The sequence below is a fragment of the Gobius niger genome (assembly GCF_951799975.1).
Source record: "Gobius niger genome assembly, chromosome: 7".
Taxonomy (NCBI): Eukaryota; Metazoa; Chordata; class Actinopteri; order Gobiiformes; family Gobiidae; genus Gobius; species Gobius niger.
Genome location: NC_136858.1, coordinates 12,744,361 through 12,759,400, shown reverse-complemented (window position 1 = coordinate 12,759,400; position 15,040 = coordinate 12,744,361). Strand labels below are relative to the sequence as shown.

Below are 15,040 nucleotides of genomic sequence, written 5' to 3'. Positions count from 1 at the left end.
AGATATAGGTTTTGGGACCGACCCCTGGCTGTGGCCAAAGCGCCAAACCGTGTCTGATGTGACATGAACAGGCCACTGACCACTGATTGGCAACGAGAGTGGACAGCCCTCACTATTGACACACAGGTCATACGGATTTAATATTTTACATCGTATGGCTGTTCTAAACGGGGATACATGCATTAAGCCGCTGTTTGCGCAGCTTTAGCTGAGGTTAGCGTAACAATTGCATGTAGCTTACCTTCATAGTTGTATTTAGCGGTTTCGTTTCTGTTTTAATATAGCTTGGCTCCTCTGAATGATTCCATAAGTCTCACCAGAAGGCAGCATTTGTCTATTTGTTCTCATCAGGGTTTACAAAACTTTTAATGAAGATCTGTACAGCGTGCTCCTCCGTGGGGCCTCTGCCCACAACAAATGCGGGTGTGCGGTGGCGTGCGCGGCCGGATCGCGCTAAATTGGCTAAAACCGGCCCTGTCCATGCCTAACTTAGAGTCATTCTGTCACTACACCGCATTAACCCTGTCATTTACCAATTGAATCTGCCTCATTTGCATCAGACACCTGTTGTGCGCCCGGACTCGCCGCTCGCTGCATCGTATACGTGGTCGCTTTGACATCAGAGGCGGATGATACACAGACGGGTGGGAGGGGAGGGGGTCGAGGGGTAGCCTATAGCAGCAGCAGCATCCCTCGCGCTCACCGGCGGCCGCGCGGACGCACAAAGGCGCGTTGTGTAACTAATTGCGAGGGGCTTTACTGTTGCGGTGGTCAAATGCGTATTATGAGCGCGGATCGCGGGCTGGTGTGGTGTGGCTTCGTTCATTAAGACATTCCTACGCGGATAAAGGGGCAGAGAGAGCGAGAGAGAGAGGGGGGGGAGAGAGCGTGGCAGCTTTACATAACATAAGAAAAGCACGGTTTTTCCACGTGAAATCCCTCTTTAAATAGCGACCGGCACCCCCGAGCCAGAACCGAGGCACATACGGCACGAGTCAAAGGGGCAGAGGAGGAAGGAGACAGCGAGTTGAAAAGTGAACGCGGCACCACCGTAGTTGTTGTTGTTGTTTTTGTTTGTAGTTACTGTTGTGGCACGTCAGGCTCCGCGATGGTCTCGTCTTACCCGCTACCCGACGGCTTCTCCGAATTCGACGTGTTCTCCCTGGGATCATGCCTGCTCGTGGAGGGTGAGTGTGCGCGCCGCTTTGGGACGCGAGCCAAGCGGGTTTCCTTGCTTCCTGCGCTATTACCTGTCACTCGGTCCGTCTGCCTATAGTAGCAGCACTGTTTACACTCTGTTGTTGGCTTTTACGCTGATTCTCAGTCATCCCAAAAGTTTCCATTCTAGCGCGTTGTGTTTATTGCTACGTTTGTGTGTGTTTTGTTTTGTTCGCTTTTTTTATTTTTTATTTTTTTTCACGCTTCTCCTCCTCCTCTCTTCCGCAGGGCTGTTGGGCATCCTCCTCAACGCCGTGACAATCATATCATTCTTCAAAATCAGAGAGCTGAGGACGCCCAGTAATTTCCTGGTGGTCAGCCTGGCCATGGCGGACATCGGCATCTCCATGAACGCCACCGTAGCCGGCTTCTCCAGCTTCCTGAGGTGAGCGGCGGTGGATACGCACGCACCGGCGGTGACGTAACGCACTGTGCACTTTCGTAATGGCCGTGGCAAGGTGACACCTCCGAGATGCAATCAAACAAATGATCGATGCTGCGGCTGTTGCGGTGTCAGGAATCAGCAGCGGTGTGACGAGTGTGGGAGGGATCAGTGGGAGACAGTCTGTATAGTCTATAGGTTATCTGCACCACTGATAAACACTAGACTCCTTCATTGATTAGGGCATGCTCGCTTGAATCATGTTGTTACTCGCAGTAGTCTATGGCAAGTATCCCCCTGGTGCAGACTGTCCTTGGGCAAGACACTTCACAGAACCTCTCTATAGCCACACGTATGTCTGTCTACACCCAGGCAGCTGTGGCTACAATACAAAATATTTATTCAAGTGAGAGTAACCTTACTTTGACATAATTTTACTGAAGTACAAGTCCAGACCCAAACAAAAGTAAAGTAAAAGTTAAAAGAAAGTACTTGGAACCGTCTGAGCGAAAAATCATGTGCAATTTGTGATATTCCGAAAGAAAATGCCAAGGAACGGTTATGGAAAGAAATAAAGATAATACAAAATAATTCCAAAGAACAAGTAGTGGCGCACGAGACGAACTGCATCTGTTTTATCGATCAAAATGAAGCGTTTGCCACTTAATATTTACTCACAGTGGATAACTTGACAATTATTTTTACCCAAGGAAGAGTACAGATACTTTATCATTTTGCTTCAGTAGAAGCAAAAAGTACCGAATGATAAAAGTACTACAATTTCTTCAAAAAGTGACTCAAGTAGATGTACTTGAGCATCACCAGCGGGTATGGGGTGAATCCATATTGCAATGTAAAGCATATTTCAGTGTTCTTAAAAGCGCTATTAGTAGTGGTAGGAGTAGTAGTAGTTGTGTATAGCAGGAACATTTTAAAGACAGACACTGTGGCCAGCATTTCTTATCAAATGAATTCAAATATCATCATGGATACTGAAAAGTCATTTATGTATTAACTTACTCTGCTTGCACTTTTTAGCCTAAATATTATTGCACTTTTCAACACGGGGTGGGGGGCTGATAACATTTAGGTCAAATCAAACCATTGAAACTGGTTTGACAGATGCAAGTGATTCAAACTTTGCTTGCAACACATTTTACTACACATAGCCTGCAGTACAGAGAGGCTCTTCCTAAGCCAAAGGTTGGCTGTTCAACCCTACTGCTGCCGATGCATGGCCGCTGTGAGATAATTATAAATGCAAATGGGAGAGCGGTTCCTTGAGCTATGAGTTCCTTATAGATATAGAGAAAAGCACCGTAATGGATGTCACTTATTCACGTTCACAGACTTTTACGCTTAGACAGCCTTGACAAGCTTCTCAAAGTGCTGCACTGTCTTCATTACGCATTCACTCTCATCAAACACATAACAAGCAGATTTTTAATAATATAGTTTGATATGGACAAGATAGACATTTTAAAGAGCCCTCAACCTGAACGAAAACACACTTCTCCACCTCTATAGCACTCCTTGAAACTCCTAACCACAGAATGCCACAGGACTGACGTACTGTACACCTGACAATTCAAAAGCCCCGTGACGATTTAACTGAGTTGACCAAAGCTGAGATAGCGTTTTCAATTTTCATGACTTGCCCCATTACCACTGCTGCCCTGGGTTAGACTGACGGAGACATCGCTGTCAATCTGCACCAGCAAACCCTTCGACCAACACCATCAACGGCTCACACACATGCAGCATGCAAGGAGTCTTGCCCAAGGATGCCACAAACAAGAACTGGACCAATGACCTTTGGATTCTGAAACGATATATATCCCAAACACTCCAGCTCTTTGACTTGGCTTTGTTCTCTCTCCCCGTCACAGATATTGGCCTTATGGCTCGGACGGCTGCCAGTTGCACGGTTTCCAGGGCTTCACGACAGCTCTGGCCAGTATTCACTTCGTCGCCGCCATCGCCTGGGACCGCTACCACCAGTACTGCACACGTAAGGGCAAAAGGCATCACACTGTCCCACATCAGTAAACTGGCTTTGTGGACAACAATAGACAGAACAGGTAGCCAGTAAATAAGGGAGGAATTGGAGTTCCTTTACCACAAGGCAGTGGCTGCGCATGCAAAGTGTGCTGAAGAGCTGCTGGCTAAATATAGCACAGGTGTCAAAGGATGAAAAATGGGCTTTTCCATTCTGGGCCATAATTTAAACCACATTAGAAGTAGTGACTTTAATTTCATAGTTCTATAACATTCTATAATCAGGGATCTTTGTACGCCATAAATAATGGGTTTGAAAATGTTTTTAGAACTTTCTACCCTGTTATGGCGCCGTTAATATAAGTGGCCATAAGTTAAACATGTGTTTTTTATCATGTTTGTAACACACATCCTGCCTGGGAGAACATGCGAGACCTCTAATAGAGCTGTCTTTATACTCATGTCCATTTTCCATGGACACATTCATTTAAAATATCAACACAAGCCATAATTACGAATGATAGGCCTGTGTCCAATTTAGCGGGGAGGCTGATGACCGTGAGTGTTTTTGAAGTTCTTTTCAAGGGTAAACATCCAGAGACTAGCAAAATCTATTTTTAGTCATCAGTGACAGCGTGTGAACATGTTTCTTTCCCCCTGAAGGGACAAAGCTGCAGTGGAGCAGTGCTATCACCCTGGCTATCTTCGTCTGGCTCTTCTGCGCCATGTGGTCCGCCTTCCCCCTCATTGGCTGGGGAACGTACGACTACGAGCCCCTCCGCACCTGCTGCACCCTGGACTACAGCAAAGGAGACAGGTGGGTGACTCACATTGGTACAATAAAAGATGGATTAGGCCTACTGTTAGGCAAGTTCCCGAGCTTCCCTCCGCTAATGCCGCTAATGTAATGTTCCCTCCTCAAAAGCACACCTAGAGTAGTTTTTTTATGTACATTCACACAATGCACCGATCTTTATGTCCTGGATTTTAAGCCCATCCCAAAGTGTGTTCATCAAGGTATGATTTTTGCTAGCATACCGTTAGCTGAAAGTGCAAGCTTGTTTTCACTCTCATCACATGAGTCTCACCACCGTCTGCAGAGGGTGCTCCGGGCCAGTTTGAAATCTTGAGGGCCTCAGTCTCTCACTCCTTGCTGTCTTTTCTTTTCATGCTAATTGCACTGAAGTAAAAGTAATTGTGTTTTAGGTTGAGTTTAGGTTACGCTGTCATTAGCAGCAGCTGAAAAACTCCTTATTTTGAAGTCCAACGTGATTTTTTTTTTTTCTTTTATTGCAGAAACTACACGTCCTACTTGATCCCCATGGCCATCTTCAACATGGGCATCCAGATGTTTGTGGTCATGTCCTCATACCAGTCCATCGCTGAGAAGTTCAAGAAGACTGGAAACCCCAGGGTAAGTGGAGTGAGCGGGTCAGTAGATTTGCTCATAGACCTGGTAATGAAGCCTAATCCAGTCACAAGTCACACGGCATCATAAGTGAAGGAAGAGGGTTACGTCAAGAGAGTAATAATATCTCAATTGAAGCATTAGTGAAAGTTCTGATATTGCTCTAATTATAATCGTCACTAAAATTAAAAAAACATACCAATAGCTTTTAGCATATGCTGTGATCAGCTGTCCTTCATGTGTTCAAGTTTTCTTTCTTTCTTTCTTTCTTTCTTTCTTTCTTTCTTTCTTTCTTTCTTTCTTTCTTTCTTTCTTTCTTTCTTTCTTTCTTTCTTTCTTTCTTTCTTTCTTTCTTTCTTTCTTTCTTTCTTTCTTTCAGTGCTCACGACCATACCCATGGTATGGAGCACAGGTTCACAAAAACAAAACAGAACAAACTAATAATAAATATCATTTTAACAGAAGAAGAACCTTTTTCAAAAAGGTACCAAATTTACGAATCACATTTTGACTTTGATTTTGCAAAAGTGAAATAAGTTTAAACCTTGAAGGGTGTCTTACATAAAATTTTTGCAAATCCATTTCTCTATTAATGACAACTTCCGCATTTGAACATTCAAACAGTAAATGAAAGTGTGCTGACAGGGAGACAAATACAAATAACTGAAACTTGTTGAAGTTATGCAAAATACGGAATGGCACTGCCGTTTCAATTTCTATGGGATTTTCTAACTCTAATATCTCTATCCAAGTTGCATTCACAACTGATAGAAATCTTAAGTAAATTATTTGATCATAATTTCATTTAATTGTGTTTATTTACTGCCTAATATATTTCTGATATGGTTAAATTACCTAAAATTACTATGTTCTTTACCCATGCAGCAGTTCTGACTGTTTTGTCTACTGAGCCCATCTCCTTGAGCATCAGTTCACGAAACATGATACTCATTTGTTTGTAGGCTAAAAGGCCCCGAGGTAGTAGCTAGGAGCCCCTTAGAACAGTGCTGTGCTTCTCCAAAGCAACTCAATAACAAAGCAGCAGAATCACCTCCAGACAGTTATTTAAGTCTTCAGAAATGTGGCCCACTGAGCCTTCTCCCCTTTTGAAGTCATCTGCTCGTATGACCGGCAGAAATCCACCGACATTTCCTCCTCATTGTTCCGAAAGCCCCTGAGCTCACGTGGGCCTATTGAAAACAACACAACTGACAGTGAAAGGGAGGCACACACACAAACTGAAAATATAGGTCAGGTCCTCCCGACTGGAGCCTTCAGCTGAGAATGTGGACACGCGCTATGGTGCGGTGTGGGTTTTTAATAGCAGAGGAGGACGTCCCACTATTACTGATACTGTATGTTGTGTAAGACCATTACTCACACTTAGCAGAGTTTTTCAACTGACAGCAAAGTGCAAGGGAAGCCAGTGCCAAAACAATCCAATTACGTAATAGTTACAAATCTCTCCGGGTACGTCAAAATCATGTGACGGAGGAAAAAATGCAAGAAGTGGTTTGTGTGTCGGAACATTTGGCCAGCCATGGAAAGCTGGCAGCTAATCCAAATCCACATGCTAGCTTTTTGTACTGCTGTGCTAAAAGTTGATATGTTGTTTTTGTATTTCAAAAAAATAATAATTCTGAAGAGTTTGCATGTACCATTAGGATCAGGCAACATGCTAATGCTACATTATAGAAATGAACCCATATGTTGCTAACAGTTTTTCCCTATTAATAAAATAAAAATAAGCCCGTTAATTTGAAACTGCTAGTTGTGATTCATAATTATTCCTAACATCTCGATTCTTGATTTTGATGAGTTCATAAGCATGTGCACAAATAATGTTTACAATGTTGGCGTCCACCAGGCTAGGCTAATTGTCGGTAGCATCAGTGCTAGTGCTAGGTTTGTGATTGCTCATACCTACAGCAGTCTGTCTTTTTAAATATTTTTTTTCAACAAACATCTGTGAACGCTAAACCTGTTTAAAAAAAAAAAAAGATTTCTCTCTAGTTTAAATTTAAAAAATGGTACTCCCTTTCAAATTGTTGCTAAATTAGCACATGCAATATTAGCCTATTTTGGGATTACTTCCATTGAAATTGTTTTTGAAGAGGACAGACTTTTAGCTGACATTTACAGAGCAGAAAAAGGATCAAGAGATAAAATAAAATATCTTCTTGTTGCTACGTGGTTTCGAGACGTTTTATTGACTGGAATGCAAAGGTCGTGCATGTCAGTCCTACTCTACTTTCAATGGAGAGATGTGCGCACTGGACTTCCCCCAATGTTTGACTTTTACTGGAGCAGACCAGGGGAATTATACGATCATCACAGCTAATTGTGCTTTTTGGGGGAGCTCTTTCGTAACGGCAATGTCTTTATGAATTAGTTGCATGATTGGCTTAGCAACGGCTTATTAAGGAAAACAAATGTGCTTTTATGTGGCGCAGTTCTGTTGGAATGCACTGGGCACATGATGCCGGGCCGGTCACAGAGGCTTTACCACAGACTAAAGGCTGCTCGGAGCTGTACCGTTGCAACTTATGACAGAACAGAGTCCACACCTTTGAGTCATTTTGATTTGAGTTTGGAAAAGCCAACAGTTTCTAATAATAAATGTCTCTTTAAAGCTACACTTCGTACCATTTCCAGCCAATGAATAGAACAAAATATGAGCATAAAGGCTATACTTTCTTTTCCCTGTAGTGGAGTTACATTGGATTTGTCCTTTAACATATTGAAATAACAAGTTTATGCATGCACATGTAAGTCTTTGTCATCGATTTTGAACTAGCAGGCTGGTTTTTGTTGCTGTTTACTGCGAGAAAGTTGTTAAAGATGATTATAAAAAGGAAAATGTTAGGAATGACTTTGAACGACAACACCCCCACTTTCATTGTTCGTAAACAAAAATAAATCAGCATCACTGGCACGTTTGTTTCTGTTTCAAAGTTTTACGTCAGGCTAGTTGCTGTGGACGGATTGTTGCTGACGTAGCAACATTTAAGCTGGTATGTTCCGCCGTGTGGCTTTATGTTTATTTGGAAGAGAAACCATAGACTTGAAAAGAACTTAAACTTCCCCCTCACAGTAAGCTACTCCTCAACAGAATGTATAGAGTTAAGTGGATTTCTCAAAGCTACTTATATGAAAGTAGAAAAGAGTTGGATAAATTCTTGAGCCCGAACAATGGTCACTTTGATGACCGGATACTTCCATCGTGCTCCAGACTGGTCAGGAATATACTACAAGCTTCAGCGTAGTCATTATCCCTGGCTTATGACTTGGTTCAGTCCCATGACTCTAGACATTCTTTTTTTGCTGTTTTCATTCATCCCGTCTTAAAAATAGCCTTCAATGGATTACATGTGTAAACCTCATGTGCGTCCAACTCCTTATGTTTGCACCGAGAAATGTAGCATGCCGTTTCTTTTAAGTAGAGACTGTGGATGTTAAATTAAACATGGAAGAATGCCAAACAAAACATACACATTGAGAGACAATTGAGTGGAGTTTGCATGTTCTCCCAGCACCAGTGTGGATTTTCAATAATCCTGGTTCAGATGTTCTGACTTTTTTATATAGAGATATTTTAGGGATCAGTGATGTGGACACTCATCAATGTACAAAACACATTTTTCATTTGGCTATTTAATGGTCAGTACATTGCCTTTAAGCAATACTAAGTAACATGTTTACCTTAATTCCTTTTCGTAGTCCCGCTGGGGGTTATACAAGTGTTTATGGGATGATTGGAGGGTCTTTCATCTCCCCTGGTGTCTCTGGCCAGAAAACCACAAATTGCAACTTGACTGCCACCGGACCGGAGCCGCCAATACACACTAATGGAATCATGACGAAGAAGCTAACAGGCTAACAGGCAAAGCTAACTGCGGGCTAGCGCCACTTAAACAGTATTTACAGCCAAGTTTGAGGGAAAAAAATATCTCAGCGTAGTATTTACTATATATATTATATATATTATATATATTATTATTTTAATTTTATGTGTAATGTAAATTTATTCCATACATTAATGTATCATATTTGAGCTGAAACAACCAGCTTTCTTTATTGCTGTTCGTTGAACAAACAGAAACAAAACTTTTTTTTTCGGTACCTACTTTCGATACCTTTTATTTTATTTTTTACCAGTGGTGCCTAGTCTTGTTTTCCTGATGCCATATTGGTATTGTTTAACTGTACCCAGCCCTAAATCAGTCATCTGTAGGCCTAATCTTCAGGCCTTTGTAAAACATAAATGGAATCCCCTTTCTTCTTACATTCAAAATAAAGTAACTTTTTGTCTCATGCTCTTTGTCTTGCAGTTCAACCCTAGCATTCCCCTGAAGACTCTTCTGCTCTGCTGGGGCCCCTATGGCATTGTGTCCTTCTACGCCGTTTTCGAGAACGCCACCCTGGTCTCCCCCAAGCTCAGAATGGTACGCACAATCCAGAACATTCACCTCCAGTGCTGGCCTACTTCAAAGACTCACTAACTTTCATGCTCTTCCTTCAGATGGCTCCGATCCTGGCCAAGACCGCTCCTACCATCAACGCTTTCTTGTACGCTTTGGGCAACGAGAACTACAGAGGAGGCATCTGGCAGTTCCTCACCGGGGAGAAGATCGAAGTGCCTCAAATTGAGAACAAGTCCAAATAAACTATAAGCATGCATTAATTTAAATCCGTCCATTGTCCTGGTTTCTCCGAAGGTACTATCAGTAGATGTCTTTTTGGTGTGCACGTTCGGTTATCCATCATGCTCCTTGGGTTTGTCATTCCCCATTTTTCTTTGTTCTACCATGTTCTACTATGTCTTTTTTAAAGTGTGGGCAACACACTCAACATGTCGTGATAGGCACAGGATATGATTATCAAAAAGCCATTACAGAAACAATACTAGAGTTCATTTATTTTAAGCCTCTCTGATCTTAAACTGAATGTCTGAAAGAGTTATTTTTTAGGTTTTCCCAACTTTGAAAAAGGTTCCAACATGATGGTTGCTAATAAAACATAGGATCTTTTGTCAGCTTTGAAAATGAAGAGTTTGACAATGATTGTTAGTGATACCAGTTTTTCCCTTTTGATTAAATTCCAATTGATTCCATGGCTGATACTGCATTGATACCAATTCCAATTTCAGTCTTTGAGGGGGGAGACTAATTCATATGAGAAATCATAAAAGATAAATGTCCTGTTATTTTTGATCCTGCATAAACTTGATCCATATAACAGTTCTATCAATTCAGCAATTGAAAGCCACTGGTAGTGATATTTTGGGATGAATTTGCACTTCAATGACTCGCTTTAAAGTACCTGGGCATTTGGGGGATTTTGCAAACAGGGTTTGATATTCTTTGCCGTTGCTGCCTGGTGATACAGGGTAATATGACAGACCAACCTCTAACTGTAGTTTACTCTCGATTAACAATCAGGTTAAGAAAAAGGCACAGACTGAGAGCACAGTATAAATGATAGTTTAACAAATTCTCTAACAATGCATTAAATCCCAAATAGAATACACTTAGCTGTATTCAGAAGTGATGCTTGGCCATGAGATTCTCTATATTCAACCATGTGACTTTTCTGAAACTGAAATGAATGCAAAAAGAGTTCTTTCATTGATGGCAAAATATAGCACGGCTGAAGATTTTTTTCTAAACAACTTAAATTTGATTTTAAATAGCGAGGAAAGGCAAATTGCAAATGCTGCAATCATTTAGGTGGTGCACTTTACTGTGCCCATGGGGAAATCTGTCCTCTGTGCCATCTGTCAAAGTCAGTGATTCACCAAGTATTTCATAATATCTTGAGCTAGGTTTTGTCTGGAAAACCTAGCTGGAAGTGTTAGAAAACTTGACCTGAGAGAGAGAGACTATGCGAACCCCACATAAAAATTGGGCAAGATAATCACTGTGCCGCCATGCTGCCTTAACAAGCAACAAAAGATATTTAAGGTAGACATTTCAAAACATCTTTGTGGCGGACTAATTGTATCAAGCAACACTACCACAGTTTCAACATGCATATGGTTCATTACGCATTCATTTACCAGTCTATCTCGCAATGGTTAATGCACCTGGACACAAGATTCATTATTTTCTAAATCGTCCATTAGCCCAAGAAGATATCCTCAAGGCAGCTCTTAAACATCATGTTTGGATCTTGTTTCCCTCGCAGTGCTTCCCCCCTTACAACCCTGGGCTGTTTTTGCTAAATATGCCCCCTCTCATGTGAAGTAGAAACACGTGTGCATTTGCTGCTAACTTCTTATTGCTGCTAGCTTAGATGCTAATCCTGGAGCCGTGAACAAGAGCGCTATTCTATGAAGTGTTGTTTCCCCAACAACAAGTAGCAGATTAGCGCTAGCCGGTATAGATTAATTAGCTTTCAGATGAAAACTCACACAGATCTGTGCCGGTGCCAAATGCCGTGGAAATGTCACCGCAATGCACATGACAGGGCGTTTGTGGGAATATTTGATTCAATTTTAGATAAGATCTTAACCCAATTACCAAGTCTGGCCCTGTTTATCATGTGCACACTGAAGGTTGGGCTGCCGTTGTTCATGCTGTGCAAACAGAACCATGAGAAACTGAAGAGTGCTAATTCATCAATGAATACCTCACATGGGTCATATTTACAGGCATTTCATTCCTTTATCTTTTGATGCAAATAGAAAATGAAATGTTCTATTCATGGTTTTCAGTGACACTACCCTTTCTGTTATTGACGTTTTCCCTTCAAAATATAGAATGTATAGTCATGGTTGTGTACGCTCTCATTTGTCCAGGAACCGTCGTAGAGGTTTGCGGTTATGTCAACTGGACTGGGTTGTTTGAGTTTTCCGATGATGGAAATCTTCTGACCAGCTGACAGCTTCCATAAACACATCTTTTGAATGTTCAAAAGTGCTCAAACTGGTGTCGATTTTACGGATAAGGCTGTGTGACTGAAACTCGTGTATAGAACATTTTCCTAAGTTGATTTCATAAGTATAAATGGTTAGATGTGTTGCCAAGTAGTTGTTCAGATTTTCACCAGGGTGTTTTACAAAATGACTTCATACACCAAGCCAAAGGTGAAGGTATAAGAAAGCACACCCCTTTAAAGCTTAATGTTGTACGTGTTTGTATTGCCAAACTCTATGCTGCTGCTGCTTATGCAAATGTTGTGTCTTAAACCAGCAAACCCTTGGTCACTGCTATCCTGTTTCGCTTTGTGACCAAGACTGAAGCACAGTGTAAGAAGTTATTTTATGTTCACAATGTCATTATGTGTGTCAATACGTTGCTGTGAATGTGATTTCAGAAATTATCCTGGGGTGTAAATTATCAGATGAATATAACAAACTAAAGATTTTTAAACATCAATTGCTTTGCTTCTATGTTCAGAAGCCTCTTCGCTCTTGTAGTCAGTTTAAGACTAAGTTAGAGCAGTTTCACTAATTACAATAGTCTGGGTTCTGGGCTGGGAAACCAGGAAGTCCTATGTGCATTCTCCAAGGTTTGCTGCTGAGCCGACCATTATCCACGCTTTTGATAATACGCTAAACAAAAGAAAGTCCCTTCCCTCCATTAGCCAAAACCTTCCTTCTGCAGAGTTAATGTTTAGGCCCACACAGTAGCACAGAACGCATGTCAGCCTGGTCACATGTCCTCTTTCACACAGATTACAAACAGACTGATGGAAAATACACTAGAAAAATGCTCAGCTGTTGTTGTAAGCTGATTATTGTCCGAGCCTCATGTCATTCTCCAATGGGAACAAGAGTTGCATAATTCTTTACCAACGACACAGAGATGAGTCGAGTCAACGACATTCTTCCTACTTACGACAACTATTCCATTCATCCCCTGCACACCAGCAGCTGGGGCTTCACAGCCGTGAAATTGGCTATAAAATCGCCTTACTCTGATCTTTCTGTACAGTGAATATTGGATGCAGATGGACATGTGGTCTGCAGAGTTTGATCTTTGTTCCTACAGCACTGTGGAACATTTTCCACTGCATAAATTGGTGATTTATAAGCTTCAAAGAAAGTAAAGGTTGGTTTAAAAACTAATGGTAATGTCCAAGTATTTACCCTTAGCTTCTAGCAGGAAATAAAATAAAAGGATACAGGTACGTTGGTTGAAAACAAGGAGGACAAAAGTTCCAGAGTGAGCAATATTTAGTTTTTGCTTTCGTTTAAAAAACTATAATTCAAGGTATATGTTACAAAGTCCATATTCTTATGGACATATGGACATGCCAAATCTACAGCTGCCCCGGAACCAAAGTGATACCACAAGTGATGGCCTTGATCAGAACTAATTCAGTCATTATTTGGAGTGAATGAATGGTAGCTAGTCTTTACCTGCTCTCCAGAGCACTGTTCCCTGCCAGGACCAAAACACGGAAGTGCAAGCGGCACATCAGAATATAATATGAAATTTGAAATAATGTCTTTGTATGAAAAAGACAGTAAGGAGTGAAAGACTAGGTAGGTCAGGATTTCAAATTTGCCCCCTGGATCACCGAGTTATACGTTATACAATAATGAAAACAAGCTTTACTTTTCAGCTAACAATCCATACTGCGGTGAAGAACACACTTTGCGTACATAACGGGTCCGATGATGGATTATAGGCTTTACAAAAAGGGAAGAACTGTTTTGTGTTTCCTCCATGATGCACTAAAATCCAGATAATACAAATCGGAGCACTTCAGCAGTGGACGTAGAAATGACCAAAGTGAAAAGGATTACCCAGAACAGCGGGAATGAACACACTTGTTTTTGAATTGTCACTTTGAGAAACTGGAACACAATTTCACCCTTCATTACATTAATAACATCTCAGTCCCAGGCACTTGTGTAATAGAATATTAGAGGCTCCACAAATACGCCGCTCGTCACAGCTTACGTCGACAGATAAGTTATTTAAAATACATTGGCCTGAGATTAACATAACGGATTATTTTCCCGCTCAAATCCACATTTCTGGCAGACAAATGTCGTATTTTCTTTATCAGCTCGTGGTCTCTTACAGTCAGACATATTCAGGTACTTAGAGTTGACTGGGGATTACGTCTGGTCGACCAATGAAGTTTTCATATGGGCTTTTGAGAGGATTACTCAGAAACATGAACACGAGGGCGCAGCACAGACACAGCGTTACTGATCTGAATGTGGGGACAGGAAGTACACATGAGCAATGAGCAAAGAGCAGGGAAGGACAGCAGCAATTGATGGTTGTGGTTTGGTTCTTGTATGCCAGTCTGATTTTGTTCAAGAGGGCAAATTTTGTTCAGTTAGCTTTACTGTAAATTCTTCCACTTGGTGCAAAAGAACAAAAGTTAAAGCTATCGAGCCAAATAAACAATAGTAAGCGGCAGCAGAGGAAGGGAAGGGGAGGCTTTATCTCCCTGAGAACCTGATGGATTTTGTGCTACCACCAGTATTTTCCTTTCTCTTGGCCTTTAAGTTCACCAGAGCTTCACAGGTCACCACTGGAATCCTCCTTCACCATGACATCACAGGTGGTAAAGACCTTGCGCTTCACCAACTTTTGTTTGAGGATGCCCCACAATAGGGTTGCTCAGTAGGCTTGGGTCTGGAGACATTGCTCAATCTTTGGCTCGGGCAGTGGTTGGTCATCGTCAAGTTGGACTACGGCCCATGCAGCCCAGTTTCTGAAGGGAGGGGATCGCGCTCTGCTCCAGTATGAAACAGGACATGTTGGTATTCATGATTCTCCAAATGGGAATCATCAATAACCAGGGGTCAGGGTTTAGGCTGTCAATGCTCAGACCATGTTCTGACTTTCCAGAACAAGCTGGATTACCGGAACCGTGTCCTGTGGTCTGATGAGTCCAAGATAAGCTTCAGTGTTCTGATGATGTCAAGCGTATGTGGAGGCAACAGGTGAGGTGAAAAAAGACAAGTGCCTCATGAAGGTGATGGGAGTGTCATGGTCTGAGGCGGAATGAGCTCTGGGGAGCCACAGCTCATGGAGGGAATCATGAATGCCAACATGTACTTAAAC

The 15,040-nt window shown here is 41.8% G+C and overlaps 1 protein-coding gene across 1 annotated transcript; it reads left to right on the top strand.

Moving 5' to 3' along the window:
* Positions 1-666: 666 nt before the first annotated feature.
* On the top strand, positions 667-9,794 carry rgra (retinal G protein coupled receptor a). Its single transcript, XM_079559975.1, has 7 exons — positions 667-1,187; positions 1,447-1,603; positions 3,490-3,611; positions 4,262-4,415; positions 4,895-5,012; positions 9,338-9,451; positions 9,529-9,794. Exons 1-7 carry the CDS (start codon positions 1,109-1,111, stop codon positions 9,670-9,672), a joined length of 888 nt encoding a protein of 295 aa, XP_079416101.1. The 5' UTR covers positions 667-1,108; the 3' UTR covers positions 9,673-9,794.
* The last annotated feature ends 5,246 nt before the right edge of the window (positions 9,795-15,040 follow it).